Below are 23,993 nucleotides of genomic sequence, written 5' to 3'. Positions count from 1 at the left end.
TTCGGCCCATCGAGTCTGCACCGGCTCTTAGAAAGAGCACCCTACCCAAGGTCAACACCTCCACCCTATTCCCACAACCCAGTAACCCCACCCAACACTAAGGGCAATTTTGGACACTAAGGGCAATTTATCATGGCCAATCCACCTAACTTGCACATCTTTGGACTGTGGGAGGAAACTGGAGCACCCGGAGGAAACCCACGCACACATGGGGAGGATGTGCAGACTCCGCACAGACAGCGACCCAAGCCGGAATCGAACCTGGGACCCTGGAGCTGTGAAGCAATTGTGCTATCCACAATGCTACCGTGCTACCCTTAATGTGTCAAAGGACAACTAGGAACAGGGATCAGATGGCCTTAGTGGGGTGGAGTGGGGGACGGGGTGACAATTGTGAGGGAAAAACGGATTGGTGTAAGAAATTAACGTAACAGGTCACATGACCCCTTCATACACCCTGAAATTAAAGACACAGCCACAAAACATAACAATGTTCCAAACCTCATTTTCATTATATCAATTCAATTTTCAACTTCCCAGATACTGAAGCAGTCCATTGGAGGAAAAATAATTTAGTAATTCACATGGCCAGTCTTCTTTGTTTCTACAACAGTTTAAATGTCCATAGACCATAAGACATAGGTGCAGAATTAGGCCACTCGGCCCATCGAGTCTGCTCCGCCATTCAATCATGGCTGGCATTTTTCTCATCCCCATTCTCCTGCTTTCTCCCCATAACCCCTGATCACCTCATTAATCAAGAACTTATCTATCTCGGTCTTAAAGACACTCAGTGATTTGGCCTCCTTAGCCTTCTGCGGCAAAGAGTTCCACAGATTCACCACCCTCTGGCTGAAGAAATTCCTTCTCATCTCTGTTTTAAAGCATCGTTCCTTTAGTCTGAGATTGTGTCCTCTGCTTCCAGTTTTTCCCACAAGTGGAAACATCCTCTCCACGTTCACTCTATCCAGGCCTCGCAGTATCCTGTAAGCTTCAATAAGATCTCCCCTCATCCTTCTAAACTCCAATGAGCACAGACCCAGAATCCTCAACTGTTCCTCATACGTCAAGCTCTTCATTCCAGGGATCATTTTTGTGAAGCTCCTCTGGACCCTTTCCAAAACCAGCACATCCTTCCTTGGATATGGGGCCCAAAACTGCTCACAATACTCCAAATGGGGTCTGACCAAAGCCTTATACAGCCTCAGAAGAACATCCCTGGTCTGGCATTCTAGCCCTCTTGACATGAATGCTAACATTGCATTTGTCTTCCTAACTGCCGACTGAACTTGCACGTTAATCTTAAGAGAATCGTGAACAAGGACTCCCAAATCCCTTTGTGCTTCTGATTTCCTAAGCATTTCCTCATTTAGAAAATAGTCTATGCCTCCATTTCTCCTTCTATAGTGCATAACCTCACATATTTCCACATTGTATTCCATCTGCCACTTCTTTGCCCACTCTCCAAGTCTGTCCAAGTCCTTCTGCAGCCCACCTGCTTCCTCAATACTACCTTTCCCTCGACAGATCTTTGTATCATCTGCAAACTTAGCAACAGTTTTGACAAAGAGTCATCCAGACTCCAAGCGTTAGCTCCGTTCTCTCTCCACAGATGTTGTCTACCTGATGGAATTATCCAGAATTTTCTGTTTTTGTTTCAGATTTCAGTTCCTTCTTCCAGATCATTAATGTATATTGTGAAAAGTTGTGGTTGGTCTCAGCACCGACCCCTGAGGCATACCACTAATCACCGGTTGCCATTCTGAAAAAGACCCCTTTATCCCCACTCTCTGCCTTCTGCCAGGCAGCCAATCCTCTATCCATGCCAGGATCTTACCCTTAACACCATGGTCTCTTAACTTATTTAACAGTCTCCTATGGAAGGCCTTTTGGAAATCTAAATAAATCACGTCCACTGGTTCTCCTTTGTCTAACTTCCTTGTTACTTCCTCAAAGAACGCTAACAGATATGCCAGACATGACTTCACCTTGACAAAGCCGTGCTGACTCAATCCTATTTTATCATGCACTTCCAAGTACTCCGTGATTTCATCTTCAATAATGGACTCTAAAATCTTACCAATGACTGAAGTCAGGCTAACCGGCCTATAATTTCCCATCTTCTGCCTCCTTCCTTCTTAAACAGCGATGTTACATTAGCCATGTCATCCTATTTTTGCATCGGTAATGATCATCAGGCAATCATTCTCTTTGACAATCTGGCTGAATTTAATGTTTAATTCCAACTTGAAAATTCAGAGAAACTTGGGTGTTTCCCCAAACCAGCTAAACCTGGAATTTCTATGGCAGGTCTCCACATATCCGCTTTTGCGCACATGGGATCATCTGGCATAAAAGAAAAGTGGCTTTTGATTGATCCCCATATTAGATTCTGCCTACTTTTTTGTCCACTGATTTAAATTTACAGAAAATTGGGCAGGCTCCTGTTACAGTCCCTCTTGCTCACTTTTCCACAATACTCGGCAATAGTGAAGGGAAATCTGTCCCCCGATCATTGCTTCTTGGGTAGCAGGTCCTGGGAAAAAGCATTATTTTGGCATATGCAGGTGAAGAACAAGCAGATTTAATTTACTGCTGAAATTCCCAGTGAACACCAAAATGAAAAACTTGTTAATTTGTTAAACCTGCATGTGCTAAAGGAAATTGGTTTCTGTTTGAGATTTCCCTAGACTCTTAAATCTATCTCAAAGATTAATCTGCTTTGTTCAAGCATTTTTGTGCTATTTGATAAATTAGTTTTACTTTTATTTCTAAAGAATTATATTATCATTTTCACATACTTATATATTAATTTAGCATTTCAGACAGAAGGGAATTTGTGTTTCTCAGTTTAAACTTTCACTCCCTCCACCATTGGTTCAACATGACTGCAGTGTGTACCATTTCCAAGATGCACTGCATCAACTCAGCCAGGCTTGTTCGACAGCATCTCCTGAACCTACGGTTTCTTTAACTTAGAAGGACAAGGGCAGAAGGCACATTGAAACACCATCACCAATTATCTTCCAGGTCAGATACCACACTGACTTAGAAATATATTGCTGTACCTTGATCATTACAGGGTCAAAATCCTGGGATGCCCTACTTAATAGCACTGTAGGCGTACTTTCACCACATTGACTGCCACAATTCAAAGTGGTAGCTCACCTTCTCAAAGGCATGGGATGAGCAATACACGCTGGCCTTGTCAGCAACATCCATATCCAATGAATGAATGCATTTTTTAAAGTTTGAGAAATATCCACACCATTTGCTCACATTTTACTGGATATATTACCCTATCATATCATTCATCTATTTTTGTTGCTATTCAAACATTCATCAAACAAAACGTTTAGACTGCGACAGAAAAGTTATTATTATGTGAGACAGATTTTTTGGATTTCTGATAAGGTGTAAGATTGAACCAATGCAAAGCATGTAACATGAAGTATTTGTTTGATGCAGATCATGCAAACAACGAATCAGACATTTATGGATATGCTTAATGATTTGATTGACATGACAACCCGCGAACTAACAAAAATTGAACGAACAAAATACGAAACACTTATCACCATCCATGTACACCAGAAAGACATTTTTGATGATTTGGTATGTAATAGCATATTCAAAACACGTGCTCACAAAGCATGCTGCAGGATGCATAGGCTTCTAATATTTGCTTCTAATATTGCACTAGGTTCGCATGAACATTAAGTCCACATCTGACTTTGAATGGCAAAAACAATCCCGGTTTTACTTCATAGAGGACACTGCTAAATGTATTATTCAGATCACAGATGTTGAGTTCAACTATTGCAATGAATACTTAGGCTGTACAGATCGACTTGTGATAACGCCATTAACTGACAGGTAAGAAACTCATTGGCACATTGAGTAATATGCTGTACAATCTGGAATTTATTGATGCAGTTAATTTTATTATTTATTATACACTACAGTGTTGTAAGCAACTGCTAAAACCTGAACGAGCAGCCAGAATAAATGGACTTCATATTGTTGTTTCATCGTGTGCACCTAGTGGTGCACAAGGCAGGCTTCCATCCGTTCCCAGTGCAATTTATTTCCTGGAACAGTTGTGAGCCTGTCACCAGAGGCTTATAGCTTGAGGGTGCGCCATCCAGATCAAGCAGCGTGTCTGACCAGGACTCTCTCCTCCCTCTTGCCGCCTGCTATTGGAATGATTTTGCAGGTTGACACTCAACCCGTTTGGTTGCATTATGAATGCAACTTCCTTGAACATCAAGTCCTGGGGTGGGACTGGGCCGAATGGCCTTCTTCTGCACTGTAAATTCTATCTATCTATCTCTGAATCCAGAACTTCTGGCTCAGAGGGAGGAATAAGACCATAAGACCATAAGACTTAGGAGCGGAAGTAAGGCCATTCGGCCCATCGTCTCCACTCCACCATTCAATCATGGCTGATTTCAACTCCATTTACCCGCTCTCGCTCCATAGCCCGTAATTCCTCGAGAAATCAAGAATTTATCAACTTCTGTCTTAAAGACGCTCAACGTCCCGGCCTCCACCGCCCTCTGTGGCAATGAACTCCACAGACCCACCACTCTCTGGCTGAAGAAATTTCTCCTCATCTCTGTTCTAAAGTGACTCCCTTTTATTCTAAGGCTGTGCCCCCGGGTCCTAATCGCCCCTGCTAATGGAAACAACTTCCCTACGTCCACCCTATCTAAGCCATTCATTATCTTGTAAGTTTCTATTACATCTCCCCTCAACCTCCTGAACTCCAATGAATATAATCCCAGGATCCTCAGATGTTCATCGTATGTTAGGCCTACCATTCCTGGGATCATCCGTGTGAATCTCCACTGGAACCGCTCCAGTGCCAGTATGTCCTTCCTGAGGTGTGGGACCCAAAATTGCTCACAGTATTCTAAATGGGGCCGAACTAATGCTTTATAAAGCTTCAGAAGTACATCCCTGCTTTTATATTCCAAGCCTCTTGAGATGAATGACAATATTGCATTTGCTTTCTTAATTACGGACTCAACCTGCAAGTTTACCTTTAGAGAATCCTGGACTAGGACTCCCAAGTCCCTTTGCACTTCAGCATTATGAATTTTGTCACAAAGTGCAAGACCTCGCACTTGCCCACGTTGAATTTCATCAGCCATTTCTTGGACCACTCTCCTAAATTGTCTAAATCTTTCTGCAGCCTCCCCACCTCCTCAATACTACCTGCCCCTCCACCTAACTTTGTATCATCGGCAAACTTAGCCAGAATGCCCCCAGTCACATCATCTAGATCGTTAATATATAAAGAGAACAGCTGTGGCCTTCCCAATCTTCTGACTTCCCACTACTCTTTGCCACATTATAGGCTTTCTCTTTTGCTTTGATGCATTCCCTAACTTCCTTTGTCAGCCATGGCTGCCTAATCCCCCCTCTGATAACCTTTCTTTTCTTTGGGATGAACCTCTGTACTGTGTCCTCAATTACTCCCAGAAACTCCTGCCATTGCTGTTCTACTGTCTTTCCCACTAGGCTCTGCTTCCAGTCGATTTTCGTCAGTTCCTCCCTCATGCCCCTGTAGTTACCTTTATTTAACTGTAACACCTTTACATCTGATTCTACCTTCTTTCTTTCAAATTGCAGACTGAATTCTACCATATTATGATCACTGCCTCCTAAGTGTTCCCTTACTTTAAGATCTTTAATCAAGTCTGGCTCATTACATAACACTAAGTCCAGAATGGCCTGTTCCCTCGTGGGCTCCATCACAAGCTGTTCCAAAAAGCCCTCCTGTAAACATTCAATGAATTCCCTTTCCTTGGGTCCACTGGCAGCATTATTTACTCAGTCCACCTGCATATTGAAGTCCCCCATGATGACTGTGACCTTGCCTTTCTGACATGCACTTTCTATTTCGTGGTGCATTTTGTGCCCCTGGTCCTGACCACTGTTAGGAGGCCTGTACATAACTCTCATTATGTTTTTTTTGCCTTTGTGGTTCCTCAACTCTACCCACACAGACTCCACATCATCTGACCCTATGTCGTTTAGTGCTATTGATTTAATTTCATTCCTAATTAACAAGGCAACCCCGCCCCCTCTGCCCACCTCTCTGTCTTTTCGAATGGTTGTGAATCCCTGGATGTTTAAATGCCAGTCCTGAACCCCCTGCAACCACGTCTCTGTGATGCCTACCACATCATACCTGCCAGTCACAATCTGGGCCACAACTCATCTACCTTGTTCCGTACACTGCGCGCATTTAAATATAGCACCTTTAATTCTCTATTGACCGTCCCTTTTTGTTTTCTTAGTGTGGTGGACCTTGGTTTACTGAGCCTTTCCATACAGTGTGTCATATTTTGTGGGATGGGGACTATCGTAACCTCTCCTGAGTTCTGTCTTTTCGTGCTTCTTTGTATTCCTAAGCAGCTACGCTTCCCACTGATTACTTCACCTCTTGGTTCCCTGACTTTCTCTTCCCCCCCAATCTCTAGTTCAAAGTCCTATTGACCACCCTATTTACTCTCTTCGCCAGAACACTGGTCCCAGCTCGGTTCAGGTGGAGACCATCCCAATGGTATAGGTCCCCCTGTCCCAAAACTGATGCCAGTGTCACATGAAAAGGAACCCCTCTTTCCCACACCACTCTTTCAGCCACGTGTTAACTTCCCTTATTCTTGCCTCCCTATGCCAATTTGCACGTGGCTCGGGCAGTAATCCGGAGATTATGACCCTTGAGGACCTGTTTTTAAATTTGAATCCTAGATCTTTATAATCTCTAAACAGGTCCTCTTTCCTAGAGTTGCCTATGTTGTTGGTACTGACATGGACCACAACAACTGGATCCTCCCCCACCCTCTCCAGTATCCTATCAAGCCGATCAGAGATGTCCCGCACCGTAGCACCGGGCAGGCAACATACCATGCGGGACTCTTTATCCTGCTCACAAAGGATACTATCTATCCCCCTGATAATAGAATCCCCTACAACTGCACCTTGCCTATTTACTCCCTCCCCTTGAATGGCCTGCTGAACCATGGTGCCTTGGTCAGCTGACTCATCCTTCCTGCAACCCTGTTCGCCATCCACACAGGGAGCAAGTGCCTCATACCTGTTGGACAGGGTCAAGGGCTGAGGCTCCTGAGTTCCTGACTGCTGGTTCCCTTTACCTGCCTGACTTGCAGTCACACCCTGCTGTCCCTGGCCACTGGCAGGATTTAAACTACTTACTCTGACAGGTGTGACTGCCTCCTGAAACACAGTGTCCAAGTAAGTCTCCCCCTCCCGGATGTGCCTCAGTGTTTGAAGCTCAGACTTCAGCTCATCAACTCTGAGCCGGAGCTCTTCGAGCAGCCAACACTTACTGCAGATGTGGTCGCTGCAGCTCGCAATGGGATCTGCCAGCTCCCACATCAAGCAGCTCAAGCACATCACCTGACCAGCCATCTCTAATTAATTAATTAGTTTAATTTAAGTTTACGAGTTTAGCTGTGTTTTTTTAAAATTTGGGGCAGATTTGCTATCAACCAATCAGATCACAGCTTCCCTCTGACGGAACTTTTGAAAACAAAAACTGGAAAACAGAATGTTACCGTTTGGTTTTTATACTCACAGAGACTGCTCCTCCTCCTCCGAACGGCTCCCGAAATTAGGCCCGAAGAAAGAGAGAGAACAAAACAGTCGGGAAAAAGCACCTTCTCCCACTCTGCACCGAATTACCTCACTGCACCAAATTACCAAGTTTCAAATTCTCACTCTGTCTGTGTCTCACTCACGGAGGCTGTGTCTCTTTGACCAGCTCAACGTTACCCACTGCGCAACAAGGCTTCCACATTTATTATATGATGAAACACAATTATGACAAACTGAAATCACGTAAATGTACGGAGCACATACAGCAGAGAAACAGGTCATTCAACTTAAATGATCCATTCTTGAATTTACACTGCAATTGTGGCTCCTCCCATCCTTCTTAGTTTTAGTTCATCAGGATAATCTTCAATTCCTTTCTCTCGCATATGCCTGTCCAGCTTGCCCTTAAAATATTATTTGCCTCAACCACTCCTTGTGGTGGTGAGTTTCAAGTTCTCACCACCCTCTGGCTGTAGGTGTTCCTTCTAAAGCCAAAATTGATTCATTTGTGACAATCTCATATTGATCTATTTTTGCCCTTCCCCATGCATGGAAGCACTCTCTGTCCATTCTATCAAAGCCATTTAATAACTTTAAACATCTCTATTTCACCAACCTTCACATAAGAAACAACATCACCCTCAGGCAGAGCAAAAAAGGTGACAAGTGTGAGAAGGGAGATGGTCAATGCAGGATTGAGGGTGTTGTACCTTAATGTGCGCAGTATACGGAACAAAGTAAATGATCTTGTTGCGCACATTGAAATTGGCCGATACGATGTTGTGGGCATCACAGAGACGTGGCTACAAGGAGACCAGGGCTGGGATATAAATATACAAGGATATGTGACCTATCGAAAGAACAGGCAAATGGGCAAAGGGGGCGGGGTCGCATTGTTAGTAAGGAATGAAGTTAAATCGATCTCAAGGAGCGATATAGGGGCAGAAGGCATATAATCTGTGTGGGTAGAGTTGAAGAATCGCAAAGGTAAAAAGACCCTGATGGGAGTTATGTCCCTGACCCCGAGCAGTAGTCAGGATGTGGGGCAGAAAATAAATCAGGAGATAGAGAAAGCATGTTAAAAAAGGCAATAGTACAATAATCATGGGGGTCTTCAATATGCAGGTGGACTGGGGAAATCGGGTAGGTTGTGGATCCCAAGAAAAGGAATTTGTGGAATGTTTAAGGGGTGTTTTTTTTGGAGTAGCTTGTGGTAGACCCCACTAGGGAACAGACTTGATTAAGGATATTAAGGTGAAGGAACCCTTAGGGAGCCGTAACCACAATATGATAGAATGTATCCTGCAGTTTGAAAGGGAGGGAGAAGCTGAAATCAGATGTAATGGTATTACAATTAAGTAAGGGTACCTACAAAGACATGAGGGAGGAGCTGGCCAGAGTTGATTGGAAAAGGAGCCGAGCAGGGAAGACAGTGGAACAGCAATGGCAGGAGTTTCGGGGATTATTCGGGAGGCACAACAAAAATTCATCCCAAGGAGGAGGAAACATGCTAAGGGGAAGACAAGGCATCCATGGTTGACGAGGGAAGTCAAGGACAGCATAAAAGCAAAAGAAAAAGCATTCAAAGTGGAAAGAATTAGTGAGAAGCCAGAGGATTAGGAAGCCTTTAAAAGTGAGCAGAGGACAACTAAAAAAGCAATAAGGGGGGAGAAGATGAAATATGAGTGCAAGCTAGCTGGTAATATAAAAGAAGATAGGAAGAGTTTTTTTCAATATATAAAAGATAAGAGAGAGGCAAAAATAGACATTGGACCACTGGAAAACGTGCTGGAGAACTAATAATAAGAAACAAAGAAATAGCAGATGAACTGAATAGTTACTTTGCATCAGGCTTCACGGTGGAAGACACCAGTGGGATGCCAGAGCACCAGGAGACTCAGGGGGCAGAGGTGAGTGCAGTGGCCATCACTAAGGAGAAGGTTCTGGGGAGACTGAAAGGTCTGAAGGTGGATAGGTCACCTGGACCGGATGGACTACACCCCAGGGTTCTAAAAGAGATAGCTGAGGAGATTGTGGAGGCATTGGTGGTGATCTTTCAGGAATCACTGGAGGCAGGAAGGATCCCAGAGGATTGGAAAGTGGCTAATGTAACACGACTATTTAAGAAGGGAGGGAGGCAGAAGACGGGAAATTATAGGCCGGTTAGCCTGACTTTGGTCATTGGTAAGATATTAGAGTCCATTATTAAAAATGAGATCGCGGAGTACTTGGAAGTGCATGATAAAATAGGACTGTGCCAGCATGGCTTTGTCAAAGGAAGGTCATGTCTCACAAATCTGTTAGAGTTCTTTGAGGAGGTAACCAGAAAGTTAGACAAAGGAGAATCAATGGACGTAATTTATTTAGATTTCCAGAAGGCCTTTGATTAATTTTGCACCCACTTAGTGGGTGCAAATAAAATAGATATTTTATAATATAGCAAGCAGGACTGTGGACACTACACCAAAGGTGGTCTAGCCAAGATTTGACATGAGTTTATCAAACCTTCATTACATTTCAATTATACCCTTCTAGAAATGAACCCTCGTATGTTGATTTTTTATAGTTTTATTAACCCGCATCATCACTACTCCTAGTTTATTTACTCCTCTTCCACATTTGTGGGTTCCCACTTCTCACCTTTTGCCACTCTAAATATCTACCATTTGATTCTACCTACTCTCTGTTCTCAGTCTTGCAGCCAGTTAGCTATCCATTCTGTTACTTGTCACTAGATTCTACATGCTTCAGCTTTACTATATAATGGAGTTCCTCATTGATGCCCTGTTGGAAAATGTAGGTGCATTACATCTACCATGATACCATCATCAATTCTTATCTCTTTGAAGGTTATTCTGAGGTTATTCATGAAAGCCCACCTTCTCAACCTTTCTCCTCACCTGAGGTGTGGTGATCCTCAGGTTAAACGACCACCAGTCAGCTCTCCCCCTCAAAGGGGAAAGCAGCCTATGGTCATTTGGGATTATAGTGACTTTACCTTACCTTACTGTATCTCTTCAAAGAATTCAATTAATTTGATCAAAAAAGACTACCGCTTTTGAAATTCATGCTGATTATTTATCACAATTTTGGGTTCTAAATGTTTTTCTTTTTCTCATTAGTAGGGATTCTATTACCTTTACTGTCATGGGAAATTTTAATTTTAATTACATATTGTGAAACAGGTTTCTTTGTATATCCATTTCAGGTGTTATATTACACTGTCTCAGGCCTTAGGGATGAGTATGGGTGGTGCACCAGCGGGACCTGCAGGTACAGGAAAAACGGAGACCACCAAAGACATGGGCAGATGTCTTGGAAAATATGTTGTTGTGTTTAATTGCTCAGATCAGATGGACTACAGAGGCCTAGGTCGCATTTATAAAGGTAAAGGTGATATGCAAGTACAGTTTATAAAGCATCAGTTGCGAAATGTATATATTTTGAATGAATGCCCTGGAATTTCAGTGATGCATTGATATTTTTAATAATCTTATTGGTAATAATATTTATTAATATCACAAGTAGGCTTACATTAACACTTCAATGAAGTTACTGTGAAAACCCCTTGTTGCCACTCTCCAGCGCTTGTTCGGGTACACTGAGGGAGAATTTAGAATGTCCAATTCAACTAACAAGCACTTCTTTTGGGACTTGTGGGAGGAAACCGGAGCACGTAGAGGAAACCCACGCAGACACGGGGAGAAAATGCAAACTCCTCACAGACAGTGACCCGATCCGGGAATCGAACCTGGTGTGGTAAACCACTGTTAGTGTATTATATGTATTATGGTAAACTGTACTGTACTAAATGTATTGTGGTAAACCACTGCCTGATGGCTCCGCCTGTGGCTCCTCCCCTCGGGCTCGGTATAAAGGGGGCTGACCTCCGGCTCTGCCCCAGTTCGGGATCAGTGGCCAGGAGGCTTCCTGTTTAGCTTATTAAAGCCTCAGTTTTGTTCACTACCCGTCTTGTGTTAATTGATGGCACATCACCTGGGACCCTGGCGCTGTGAAGCAGCAGTGCTAAACACTGTGCTACCATTGAGGGATGTAGTAAGAAAGAACTTGCATTTATGCATCTCCTTTTATGACTTCAGGTTGTCCCATTTACAGTCCATGAAGTAATTTTGAAGTGTAATCGTTATTGTAATCATTGCTGTAATGGAAGGCCAGCAGTGAATGATTAGTAACTTTCTTTTTTAGTAAATGACAAGTCAGAGAATTTTAAGATTTAGACCTTTGAATTGCTGCTCTTTTTCCTTGTAGGTCTTGCTCAGTCTGGTGCATGGGGTTGCTTCGATGAATTTAATCGTATTGAATTACCTGTGCTGTCAGTAGCTGCTCAACAGATCTATATTGTACTTCAATGTAAGAAGAACAAAAAGTCCCAGTTTTACTTCACTGATGGTGATGTTGTAGAAATGGACAGAGAGTTTGGTATCTTCCTAACCATGGTAAGGGACAGTTAAATATCAAAAATTAAAATGAATTTTCACTGAAGTTAATTTGAAGTTTTCTTTCTGAATATTAATTTAGCCTTTTTCAGAAAATACATTCTGGGGGAAAAGTTTGACCATAGAGTTAACTTATAAATATTTTAAAATAATAACACAGTCACTTGGGTCATGCGGAATTTAAATATCGCTGAGTGCAAGATGAAATATTTCAGCAACGTATCTTTCTTTTCAGAAATATTAAAGTAATAATATTTCAATAGTAAAATTACTATTCTTTGCTCATGACTGCTAAGTGATTGAATGTTAATTTTAGAACCCAGGTTATGCAGGACGCCAAGAGCTACCTGAAAATCTAAAGATTCAGTTCCGTACAGTGGCCATGATGGTGCCAGATCGTGCCATTATCATGCGTGTCAAGTTGGCTAGTGCTGGTTTCCGTGACAACCAAATTCTTAGTCGCAAGTTTTACACACTCTACAAACTCTGTGAGGAGCAATTATCTAAACAGGTAAACTTAACTGCAACATATGATGCATTACTGGCCCTAATGATGACTTCAGAGGAGGAAACTTGTAAAGATCTAGCGATCTCTATGGATTTCCTTTCCCCCAAAGTTAGTTTCTGGTGCCAATTAAGAGACCTCAAGGTGTCCGGCAATAGGGTTGCCATCAAACAAGGTGAGCAGCCAGTCACATTTAAGTAGTCACTTCGGCAGCAAATAAGGAAATAAAATGGCCTTATATTTTTATATTTTTAAATTTAATTTTACAGAAAATGAAACAAATGATTTGGACATGTACTTAAATTTTGAAAGAATTATTATTTAAAAAATTATTTCATAATGCAACAGCTATAAAGCGGATTTTATAGTGCTAGAGAGGTTTATAAACAAATAACATAATTAAAACAAATCATGGGCAGAGTTTTACACTCCTGCCAGTGGCGGGTATCATGGTAGTGAGGGGCACTAAATTTGGCATGATTGTAAAAGTCAGTTACCCACTGGCAGAAAATTAGTTTGGCATTTTTGTTCTCCCATCTTTGACGGTGGGTTAAAGGTGGGTGGTGTTTCCTGATGAACCATGGTGGGAACCCCATTTGCATTCATCAACATTTCATGCATGCTCATGAAAAGACCATCTCGCCAGAATTAATAGTGCCATGGGATCTTTTATGTCCCCTCAGGAAGTTAGACAGGACCTTCAGTTAACAACTCACCTGAACGACAGCATCTCTGACAATGCAGCATTCCCTCAGTACTGCACTGGTGTATCAGCCTAGATTATGTGCACAAGTCTCTGGAGAGGGACTATGATCAAAGGCTCGTTAATTGGAGCGCAAGTACAGATAGACTAGCCACCATATGCCCAGTGTGTCTTAAGAATTTGTCTCTGTCTTTTAAACTAAGAAAGGATTGCTACAAAAAGGTTTGTTTGCCTGTAAAGGTTAATAATGCCCAAGAGATAATTCATCTCTGATCATAAAATCTGCTGAAATGCTGGAAAATTCCACAAATTAGTTTTTCTATGACTTTAAGGCTGCATCAATTCTGGAAGAGTATAACTAAAATAAAGTCGCCATAGTCCCAGATGACCACAGACTTTTTTCTCCTTTGAGGGGGAGAGCTGTCTGGTGGTGAGGGTCACCACACCTCAGACGAGGGGCAAGGTTGAGAAGGCTTTGATGAATAACCTCAGGAATTGAACCCCCGCTGTTGGCCTTGCTCTACATTACAAACCAGCTGCCCAGCCAACTGAACTAAACCGGCCCCCATAAAATAGCGATGGGATCAATATATATAGATTGCTTTCTTGTGAAACTTGTAGTAATCCCTTGCATTCCTTGCATTGTAGTGCAGGTCTAGCATTTACAACATTTTAATTAATATTCATTGTTGCTCACAATGTTATTTATTTGGTATTGCTTATTATCCTACTTTGGCAGGTGCACTATGACTTTGGTTTGCGTAACATTCTGTCTGTGCTGAGAACTCTGGGTGCTGTTAAAAGATCAAACCCAGCTGAAGCTGAAAAGACTGTGGTCATGAGAGTTCTGCGTGATATGAATCTTTCTAAACTGGTATGTGTACAGTAACAGCTTTTCACTTTGGAGAGGAAGATTTTGTTCCTATTTCTTAATTCTTAGTTGCACTGTTGAGATATTTGGATCGAGCCAATAAATGGGCATTGTTCATCTCACATTTCAAATAAAAGACTAATTCAATAATTTTATGATTGATCGATTGCATCCACATATTTTAAAATAATCTACGGAAAAGAGAGCAGAGGCCTTGTAACTTAAATTTAATAATTAGTTAGAAAAAGCTGCTGTACCACAGGACTGGCCAGATAGCTAATCTAGTTCCTATACTTAAGAAGGGGGACAGAATATTATAAAATTATAAACCAGTCAGCTAACATCAATTGTAGGAAAAATATTGAAATCCTTACTAAAGGAGAGAATGGAAGAATATCTAGAATTGAGAAATATGATAATGATTAGCCAGCATGAATTTTAAAAAGGAAAATCTTACTTGACCAATGGTGTAGAGCTAGACTATTATACCAAAAAATCTGAGGAGACTTAGGTACAGAATGCTCGTTCATTAGCCAATATCTTAGGAGAGCACAGTAAGAGGTCTTACAACACCAGGTTAAAGTCCAACAGGCTTGTTTCAAACACTAGCTTTTGGAGCACTTCTCCTTCCTCAGGCTTCTTCCTCATTCACCTGAGGAAGGAGCAGTGCTCCGAAAGCTAGTGTTTGAAACAAACCTGTTGGACTTAACACGGTGTTAACTGTGCTCACCCCAGTCCAACGCCGGCATCTCCACATCTTAGGAAAGCACAACCTCCAGAGAAGGGTCTCTGGAGCTGACACTACCCAACAGAGAAATCAAGTAGTATTTATACATTGTAGGTCACGTAGGCAAAAGCATTATTTGCATTTGAACATTGTCCAGTTCAAACTTTACATAAAAAATTTCAGCTGTTCACTCAGGCAGAGCGATTATTTTATTCCCATATCTTTCTATGGCTCTTTCTGGAATATCTTCTCTTGTTGTTAACACTGTTGGTGCTACTTCATGCAGCACTTGGGGAGTTTAATCTTGTTGGGTAATTTGCTTTATTTGAGAAAGGCACTTGTCTGTCAGATTCTATGGGCTGGATTCTCCGCTGTCTGGATTCTTCATTGTCCGGATGGCGAGACAGAGAATCCCAGGGGTGCGCCACATCAGAAATCTGTGCCGCGGGATGGAGAATCCCACCCAATGTCTCTGTTTGGTTGATAACTTCCAGAGCCTGTTGAGCAGCTGCATCACATTGAATCTGGAAGATTTTGTATTCTATTGTAGCATTTATCTTTCTTTATGGGGAGTGCTGCTCTCGACCAGATGAAAATGATGTATGTTTGGGGCAGCACGGTAGCATAGTGGTTAGCACAATTGCTTCACAGCTCCAGAGTCCCAGGTTCGATTCCCGGCTTGGGTCACTGTCTATGCGGAGTCTGCACTTTCTCCCCGTGTCTGCGTGGGTTTCCTCCGGGTGCTCTGGTTTCCTCCCACAGTCCAAAGATGTGCAGGTTAGGTGGATTGGCCATGCTAAATTGCCCTTAGTGTCCAAAATTGCCCTTAGTGCTGGGTGGGGTTACTGGGTTATGGGGATAGGGTGGAGGTGTGGACTTGGGTAGGGTGCTCTTTCAAAGAACCGGTGCAGACTTGATGGGCTGAATGGCCTCCTTCTGCACTGTAAATTCTATGATTCTATCAAACAGTTTGTTACACCTTCTTTAGTCATTAATGCTACTATTAACACTCCCTGTGTCTTGTGTCCATGACATCTGTGACAATCTCTCCTTGGCTCCGCCCTATCCCTGACTTATTCTGCTCCGCCTCCTCAACCCCCCCCCCCCCCAACTAAATAATCGCTAATTTATACTACTTTTTTAGCTCTGAAGAAGAGTCAAATGGACTCAAAACATTAACTTTGTTTCTCTCTCCACTGATGCTGCCAGACCTACTGAGCTTATCCAGCATTTTCTGTTTCTGTTTTATATATTGTATATCTGTTTCCCTTGCTTGTATGTCATGTCCAAATGATATTTCCAATAACAAAGTGATGTTCTTTGTAGACTCTTTGAAGCTGATAGTAGCGGATAGAGGAAAATGCTTTGTGATCATACTGCATTGTTATTTTGTCTCTCCTAAGTAGGTAATGATGAATACGCATACAAGCAAAAATATGGCCTGTCTTTCTCTCAATTTGAGCATAGCGTCATTCAGTTTGCATTAATGCTCAAGATGCAAATGCAACTGGTTTTCTTTGCTGGATTAGGGTTGCCCCAAGACCTGTCTCGCTGGTATCACAGATCAAGATAACTTCATCACTAACATCACAGTACTTCAGCACTGTTGTTTTCATCACTAGTTGTTTGATTTCCCCAATACCACTGAACCTCCATGGCAGTGCATTTGCGTAATGCTTCATACTACAGTGACAAATTAGGCAAGGAATTTTGTTAAATAGTTCAAGAATCCAACAAATCTTTGCATTCCTTTCACATTTCTTGGTTGCTGCATTTCTTCGGTAGTTCTACACCTTGTCAGGATCCTGGCAAAGCCTTCTTGCTGTCAATACATGGCCTATGTACTTTGTTCAGGCATCTTCAGTTGTAAATTCTTTCTTGTTCAGCTTGAGGGTCTACCGGCAATCTCTCTCTAGCAGTCATATTAATTTCACATCATTGTCAGCTATGGCTCCTTCCATTGTGTCTCCTCATCCATTCAACTCCTTGAAGATCATTATGATCTCATGCTGTCTGCATTGATACTCTTCTCGAGGCATGGAAATGCCAATCAGCATGTGCAAGTATCCGTATCTCCCAAATGGCATCCAGAATGTGGTTCATAGAATCATAGAATTTACAGTGCAGAAGGAGGCCATTCAGCCCATTGAGTCTACTCCGCCCCTTGAAAGAGCATCCTACTTAAGCCCACACCTCGACCCTATCCCCATTACCCAGTAACACCGATAGAATCATAGAATTTACATAAAATCATAGAATTTACATAGGATCTAGTTAAGAATACGACTGCTTCCATCCAGCTTCACTTGCCAGGTACCATGCTTCGCTGCTCGGGTAGTAAAGATCTTTGTTTTAGCAAGTTTGGCAATATTCTTTTGATGGTTGACATGGTGAAGTGAGATCACTTCAAGCTTTATTTAGATTCTTTGGGTCCAAGCATGCTCACAGATTTCCAGGTTGTTTCACTGCCACCATACTGCTAATCCAGTCTGTAGGTGTTGTCACTTTCTTGATTACCCCCTTCTTTTACCCAGCTCTTCTCTCATTTAATTTAAGCCTGACTTGAGGACAGCTGGACCTATTCTTGGCAGTTGTTGAATTTGTCTTACACTCTCAACTACTTCAAGATGATATTCACCAGGTCAACATCCAAAACCTGTAAACATGGGCGGGATTCTCCGTAATTGGCGCGATGTCCGCCAACCGGCGCCAAAAACGGCGCGAATCAGTCCGGCATCGCGCTGCCCCAAAGGTGCGGAATTCTACACATCTTGAGGGGCCGAGCCCTTACCTTGAGGGGCTAGGCCCGCGCCGGACTGATTTCCACCCTGCCAGCTGGCGGGAAAGGCCTTTGGTGCCCCGCCAGCGGGCGCGGAAATGACTTTGCCGGGCGGGCCATGCGCGGGAGCGTCAGCGGCCGCTCACGGCATCCCTGCGCATGCACAGTAGAGGGGGTCTCTTCCACCTCCGCCATAGTGGAGACCATGGCGAAGGCGGAAGGAAAAGAGTGCCCCCATGGCACAGGCCCGCCCGCGGATCGGTAGGCCCCGATCGTGGGTTGACAGCTGGCGTGGGTTGACAGCGGCGGGACTTCGGCCCATCACAGACCGGAGAATCGCCGGTGGATTCCCGCCGACCGGCGCGGCGTGATTCCCGCCCCCGCCGAATCTCTGGTGGCGGAGAATTTGTGACACGGCGGGAGTGGGATTCACGCCGGCCCCCGGCGATTCTCTGACCCGGTGGGGGGGTCGGAGAATCGCGCCCCATATCTTTGTACTCCTCTAGCATATGTGTGACATGTTATAAATCTCTGTTGGCACTTTTAGAGTTACCAGTCCAAACTTTAGACTTGCTTCAACAGGGATGAGTGGCTGTCGTGTACCGTCTATGATCTGGAAGTTCAGATCTTCATTCTTGCCATTGCATTGGGCTCTCAGACTAATGTGCCCTCTCAGTATGAGTACTGTGCATTATGTGGCCTCAACCTTACTTTTCAGGACTTCATTTTTGGATTGCCATGTTGAGCCACTTCACAAAGGTCTTGGCAGTCATGATAATGCATGATGCACTCGTGTCTATTTGACACTTCTTGTTCTCTTGATGTTCACTTTCTGCGGTCATCATTCTAACAGTTATAAACCATTTATCACCTATAGACTTAAACCAACCTGCATTGTAGTGTACAGTATTTCGTCAAATTCTCCCCAGTGGCCATCTGCATAGGCTTGTTTGGCTTCTTTCAGCCAAACACTTGTGTATGAACTGATTCAGCTTCTTACATTTAAAATACTGCTTTCCCCACACCTGACAATCCTTCTTTTGCTTTGTATCATGTCCTCCAGAGTAGTTGCATCCTGCCCATTGTCTGTGATTGTTCAACTCTTTCAGCCTGAAATGTCTGTCACATAATATATCTCTGCCTGGTCTGTTCTGCCATGCATGTGCTTGAGCTGACATTTTACAACCTCCGTGTTTCTGCACACTCCTTTCGCTTTCTTGAGAGTAAGTTTCTCCTCCCTCAGTGGACTTGCTCTCACTGTTAGATGTCTTATACCTAAAATAATTCTATCTTTAATGAGATCATCTTTTAGTTGCCCTAATTCATGTGATTCTGCAAGCTGTGTTATCGCAGATACATACTGATCATTGGACTCTTTTGCAGCTCGATACCTAATGATGAACTTATACCTTTTACAAGTTATGTTTACTTGGGGTTCAAAGCGTGTCTTCAAGGCTTTCAACATTTCTACAGTCTGTTCTTATTTAGATATATTTAGGGTGGAATACAGTTAATAGCAGACTCTCCCCAGGAACTGGGAATGGAAATTTTACAGTCATTTTTGCCTCACCTAGTATTTTACTTGCAGTCTTCAGCATGTGTAAGCCTTGTCTTGTCTGTGTTAGTTTTTCAGCAGCTTTTAACAATTTGGAAACATTTCAGTGTTCGTCCTTCAGTAGCTGTGGCTTCTCTTCCAGCTTTTCAAAACCCAATCTCAGCACCACTTGTGACACCATGTCATGAGCTCAAAGATGACACAGTGTAGAATGTAAGATGGCTGCCTGTAGGGAGCTCATCGTTACAGAGGTCACATGACTATACAAGCCAATTAGGACATATAGTAATGATTGCATTTCAAAACCCAAAGATCTTCCTTTTCAGAACGAATAAAAGATACAAACATCAGGCCTGGAATTTTCCGGTCACACCCACTGGCAGGATCTTCCGTCCCGCCGAAGTCAATGGGTTGTCTCATTTTCCAGCCTTATCCTGCACCTGTTGCTGGGGCAAAATCCTGGAACTCCTTCCCTAACAGCACAGTGGGTGTACCTACATCTCAGAGACTGCAGCGGTTCAAGAAGGCAACTCACAACCATCTTCGTAAGGGCAACTAGGGGTGGGCAATAAACCCTGGCCTAACCAGTGACGCCCACATACCATAACTGAATTAAAAAAACAGCTGGAAAGTTCCGCCATGGATCTCTTCTCATGAGAAAAGGCTTAGTGGTGACATGATAGAAGTCTTTAAGATTCTGCAAGGTTTTGATAGGGTGAATAGAGAAAGAATATTTTCACTTGGGACCTGGATTCAAATCCCACCACGGCGGATGGTGAAATGTAAATTCAATTAAAAGGAAATTCTGGACTTAAAAGTCACTGTAGATGACCCATCTGGCTCACTAATTTCCTATAGAGAAGAAAATCTGCCATCCTTACCTGGCCTGGCCTATATATGACTCCAGATCCATAGCCCTCTCAAATGTCCTCTGAAATGCAAGGCAGTTAGCGATGGACAATAAATGTTGGCCCTGCCAGTGATTCCCACTTAGAATCATAGAATCCTTTGAGTGCAGAAGGAGGACATTCAGCCTATCGAGTCTGTACCAACCTTCTTAAAGAGGGCCCTACCTAGGCCCACTTCACTGCCCTATCCCTGTAACTCCAACTAACCTTTTGGACACTAAGGAACAATTTAACCTGGCCAATCCACCTAACCTGTACATCTTTGGACTGTGGGAGGAAACCGGAGCAGCTGGAGGAAACTCACTCCGACACGGGGAGAAAGTGCAGACTCTGCACTATCACCCAAGTCCAGAATTGAACCCTGGTCCCTGATGCTATGAGACAGCAGTGCTAATCACTGTGCCACTCATTAAAAAAAAAAGGAGGCAATCGAATCTCTCTCTGTCAGCTCTTCTGAAGAGTAATCCAGTTATTCAAATTCTCCCAGTTATCATATCACGGCACTTTTTTTCTATTTTGTATTTATCTAATTCTCTTATGAAAGCCAGTGTTAAATCTACTTCCATCACCCTATTTGGTAATGCATTCCAAATCCTAACAATTCATCACCTTAAATAGATTTTCCTCATTTTACCTCAGGTTCTTTTTGTAATTACCTTAGATTTGTGACCGTTGGTTATTGACCCTTCAGCAATTGAAAATGATCTTAGATGAAAATATCTACAAACCAGTAGAAAACCTGAAAGCAGTTGAGGATCCCTTTACGTATTGTAAGAAATACTGTTCGTGGGTGAGAACAGAAAGTAAAAATAGTCAGATAGCCGGAGATGGCTGTGGTTGGCATCACCGGGCCTCACTTTGCAAAAATGTATGAGGTTCTTTTTATGTCCACTGAGAGAAGCTCTGACTACCAGGATATCGGTCTTCTCGTAAAATTGAGATGAATGCCAAAGCAGTAGTAAGTCAGCACAAGTTAATCTTGATTCTTCCACCATTCAATTCTTAACGGCAAACAGGACAAAGCAGCCTGCTTGATTGTCCATCCCTTTCAAACATTCCAAACCCTCCACCACCGATGAACAATGACAGCTTGTGTACAATCTACAAGATGCACTGCAGTGACTCCCCAAAGTTCCTTAGACAACACTTGCCAAACCCATGACCACAACCATCTAGAAGGACAAGAGCAGCAGATATCTGGGACCCCACTACTTGGAGGTTCCCCTACACGTCACTCACCACCTGACTTGGAAATATATCGCCGTTCCTTCACTGTCGCTGAGGCAACATCCTGGAACTCCCTCCCTAACATCAATGTGGGTGTAGCTACACCTCAAAGACTGCAGCAGTCCAAGAAGGCAACTCACCTTCTGAAGGGTAGCTAGGGATGAGCAATAAAAGCTGGCCTAATCAGCGATGCCTACACCCCGTAAATGAATTTTAAAAATTAGTAGCATGAAAAATTCTCCCTCTGTATTTTTATTGCTTTTTCTAACGTATTTACATTGCTGGTAAACAGTGATCAGGATGTAAACTTTGGGGATTTTGCTATCCAAATTCCTCTGAAGGTAATTTTGTATGTGACTCAGTTCTGAAAGAATAGAGAGAGTAACAGGAGAAACATTTCAGAATGAAAATAATATTCATTTTGTCTTAGGTGGATGAAGATGAACCTTTATTCATGAGTTTGATTAATGACCTGTTTCCTGGAATTACCTTGGATAAAGCTGGTTACCCTGAACTGGAAGCTGCGATTGAGAAACAAACCACGGATGCGGGGATTATTTACCACCCCCCCTGGATCCTCAAGCTCATTCAACTCTATGAAACTCAAAGAGTCCGACATGGTTAGAGTGCATTTTATTGAAAGGCGGACACAATGAAAGAGTTTTAACAATTGAATTTTCTTTCCATCTACCTTTCTGCAAGTAACCACTTAAAATACATTTGTAATGAATGCATAATTTTTAAAATACATTTCATGCAGTTAAGTATACTATTGTTGCTCCGGTCTTTTTTTTTTGTATAACATGCTGTTGTGCCTATATTAGGTATGATGACTCTTGGCCCTAGCGGTGCTGGGAAAACAAAATGTATCAATACCTTAATGAAAGCAATGACAGACTGTGGGGCACTTCACAAGGAAATGAAAATGAACCCAAAGGCAATCACAGCCTCCCAGATGTTTGGTACTTTGGATGTTGCAACAAATGACTGGACAGATGGTATTTTCTCGACTCTGTGGAGGAAAACATTGAAAGCAAAGAAGGTAAATTAGTGTTTTCATAATGTTGCTCATCAATTTAAAATATATGATAGTAGACATGATATGCCTTTGGGTGCCAAGCTTGACAATAAATATATCATAAATTATGGAGCTGCAATATGGACATTTTATTTGATTTATATTCCATTTGTAATGTGTTTTTTTTAGTATTAGAAAGTTTATATGCTTTTCTACTCAATTCTTCACCAATTCTGGGATTCAATTGATTAAAACAAAAATCATTCATAGGATGCGGATGTCGCTGGCTAGGCCGGCATTTATTGCTCATCCCCAATTACCCTTGGGAAGGTGATGGCGAGCAACTTTCTTGAACTATTGAAGACATTGGTACACCCACTGTACTGTTAGAGTGGGAGCTAGGGGCCCAGTGACAGCGATAGAAATGTTTCAAGTTGGGATGGTGACTGGCTTAGAGGGGAACTATCAGATGGTGGTGTTCTCATGTGTCTGCTGCCCTTGTCCTTCTAGATGGTAGTGGTTGGTGTAATGATATGTATATGTGTAGACAACTACAGGGTTAATTATAACATCTAACTGTAACACTACCACTGGAGGGCACCACTAGATCCCACTATAAGTATCAGCACCTAGAGGATCTTGGTCTCTTTCAACCCAGGAGTGACTAGACACCAGTAGTGTATGAGAGATAGATCACAGCTTAGTTAGCATGTGTAGTTTTGAATTAGTTAATACATTAATATTTAATTACTTAATTACTAGTGATAGTTCTGTAGAGTGTCAAACTCAATTACAATGAAGCATTACTTAATAAATTAGTTTGCTTTAAGTTGAAGACTCGTGGTTTCTTCAGGATCACACCACCAGACCCTTCTGGATAAACAGCAGCTAATAATTAAATATATTATTAAACCCAGTAATACAACAGTTGGGGGTTTGGGAGGTGCTGTCTAAGGAGCTTTAGTGAGTTCCATTTTGTAGATGGCACACACTGCTGCTGCTGCTGTGCATTGGTGTTGGAGGGAGTGGATGGGGTGCCAATCAAGCAGGTTGCTTCTGGGTGGTTAAAGCTTTTAGTGTTTTGTTGGACCTGCGCACATTCAGGCAAGTGGAGCGTAATCCTTCAAACTCCTGACTTGTGCCTTGCAGGTGGTGGGCAGGCTTTGTGGAGTCAGGATGTGACTTACTCACCACAGGGCTCCAAGCCTCTGACCTACTCTGCAGCTACAATGTTTAAATGGCTAGTCCAGTTCAGTTTATGATGAATGGTAACCCCTAAGATGTTGATAGCGGGGGATTCAGAAAAGGTAATTCCATTGAATGTCGAGGGGCTATGGTTAGAGTCTCTCTCGTTGGATATGGTCATTGCTTGGCACTTGTATGGCGCAAATATAACTTGCCACTTGTCAACCCAAGCCTGGATATTGTCCATGTCTTGCTGTATTTAGACGTGGACTGCTTCAGTATCTGAAATGGCATAAATGTTGCTGAGCATTATGCAATCATCAACAAAAATACCAAATTCCGAGCTTGTGATGGGAGGGAGGTCATTGGTGAAGCAGCTGAAGATGGTTGGGTCTATGACACTACCCAGAGGAACTCCTGTAGTGATGT

At 42.7% G+C, this 23,993-nt stretch overlaps 1 protein-coding gene across 1 annotated transcript in view; it reads left to right on the top strand.

Moving 5' to 3' along the window:
- Window positions 1–23,993, top strand: part of dnah5l (dynein, axonemal, heavy chain 5 like) — a 585,621-nt gene that overhangs the window by 294,904 nt on the left and 266,724 nt on the right. The window contains exons 39-46 of the mRNA XM_072508719.1: window positions 3,469–3,615; window positions 3,704–3,876; window positions 10,838–11,016; window positions 11,899–12,086; window positions 12,403–12,597; window positions 14,034–14,168; window positions 21,792–21,981; window positions 22,186–22,403. Coding sequence (XP_072364820.1) covers window positions 3,469–3,615; window positions 3,704–3,876; window positions 10,838–11,016; window positions 11,899–12,086; window positions 12,403–12,597; window positions 14,034–14,168; window positions 21,792–21,981; window positions 22,186–22,403 — 1,425 coding nt within the window. The remainder of the gene's footprint in view (window positions 1–3,468; window positions 3,616–3,703; window positions 3,877–10,837; window positions 11,017–11,898; window positions 12,087–12,402; window positions 12,598–14,033; window positions 14,169–21,791; window positions 21,982–22,185; window positions 22,404–23,993) is intronic.

Source organism: Scyliorhinus torazame, chromosome 6 (assembly GCF_047496885.1).
Source record: "Scyliorhinus torazame isolate Kashiwa2021f chromosome 6, sScyTor2.1, whole genome shotgun sequence".
Classification (NCBI taxonomy): Eukaryota; Metazoa; Chordata; class Chondrichthyes; order Carcharhiniformes; family Scyliorhinidae; genus Scyliorhinus; species Scyliorhinus torazame.
Note: the sequence above shows the minus strand (reverse complement) of the source record. Positions and strands in the feature narration are given on the sequence as shown.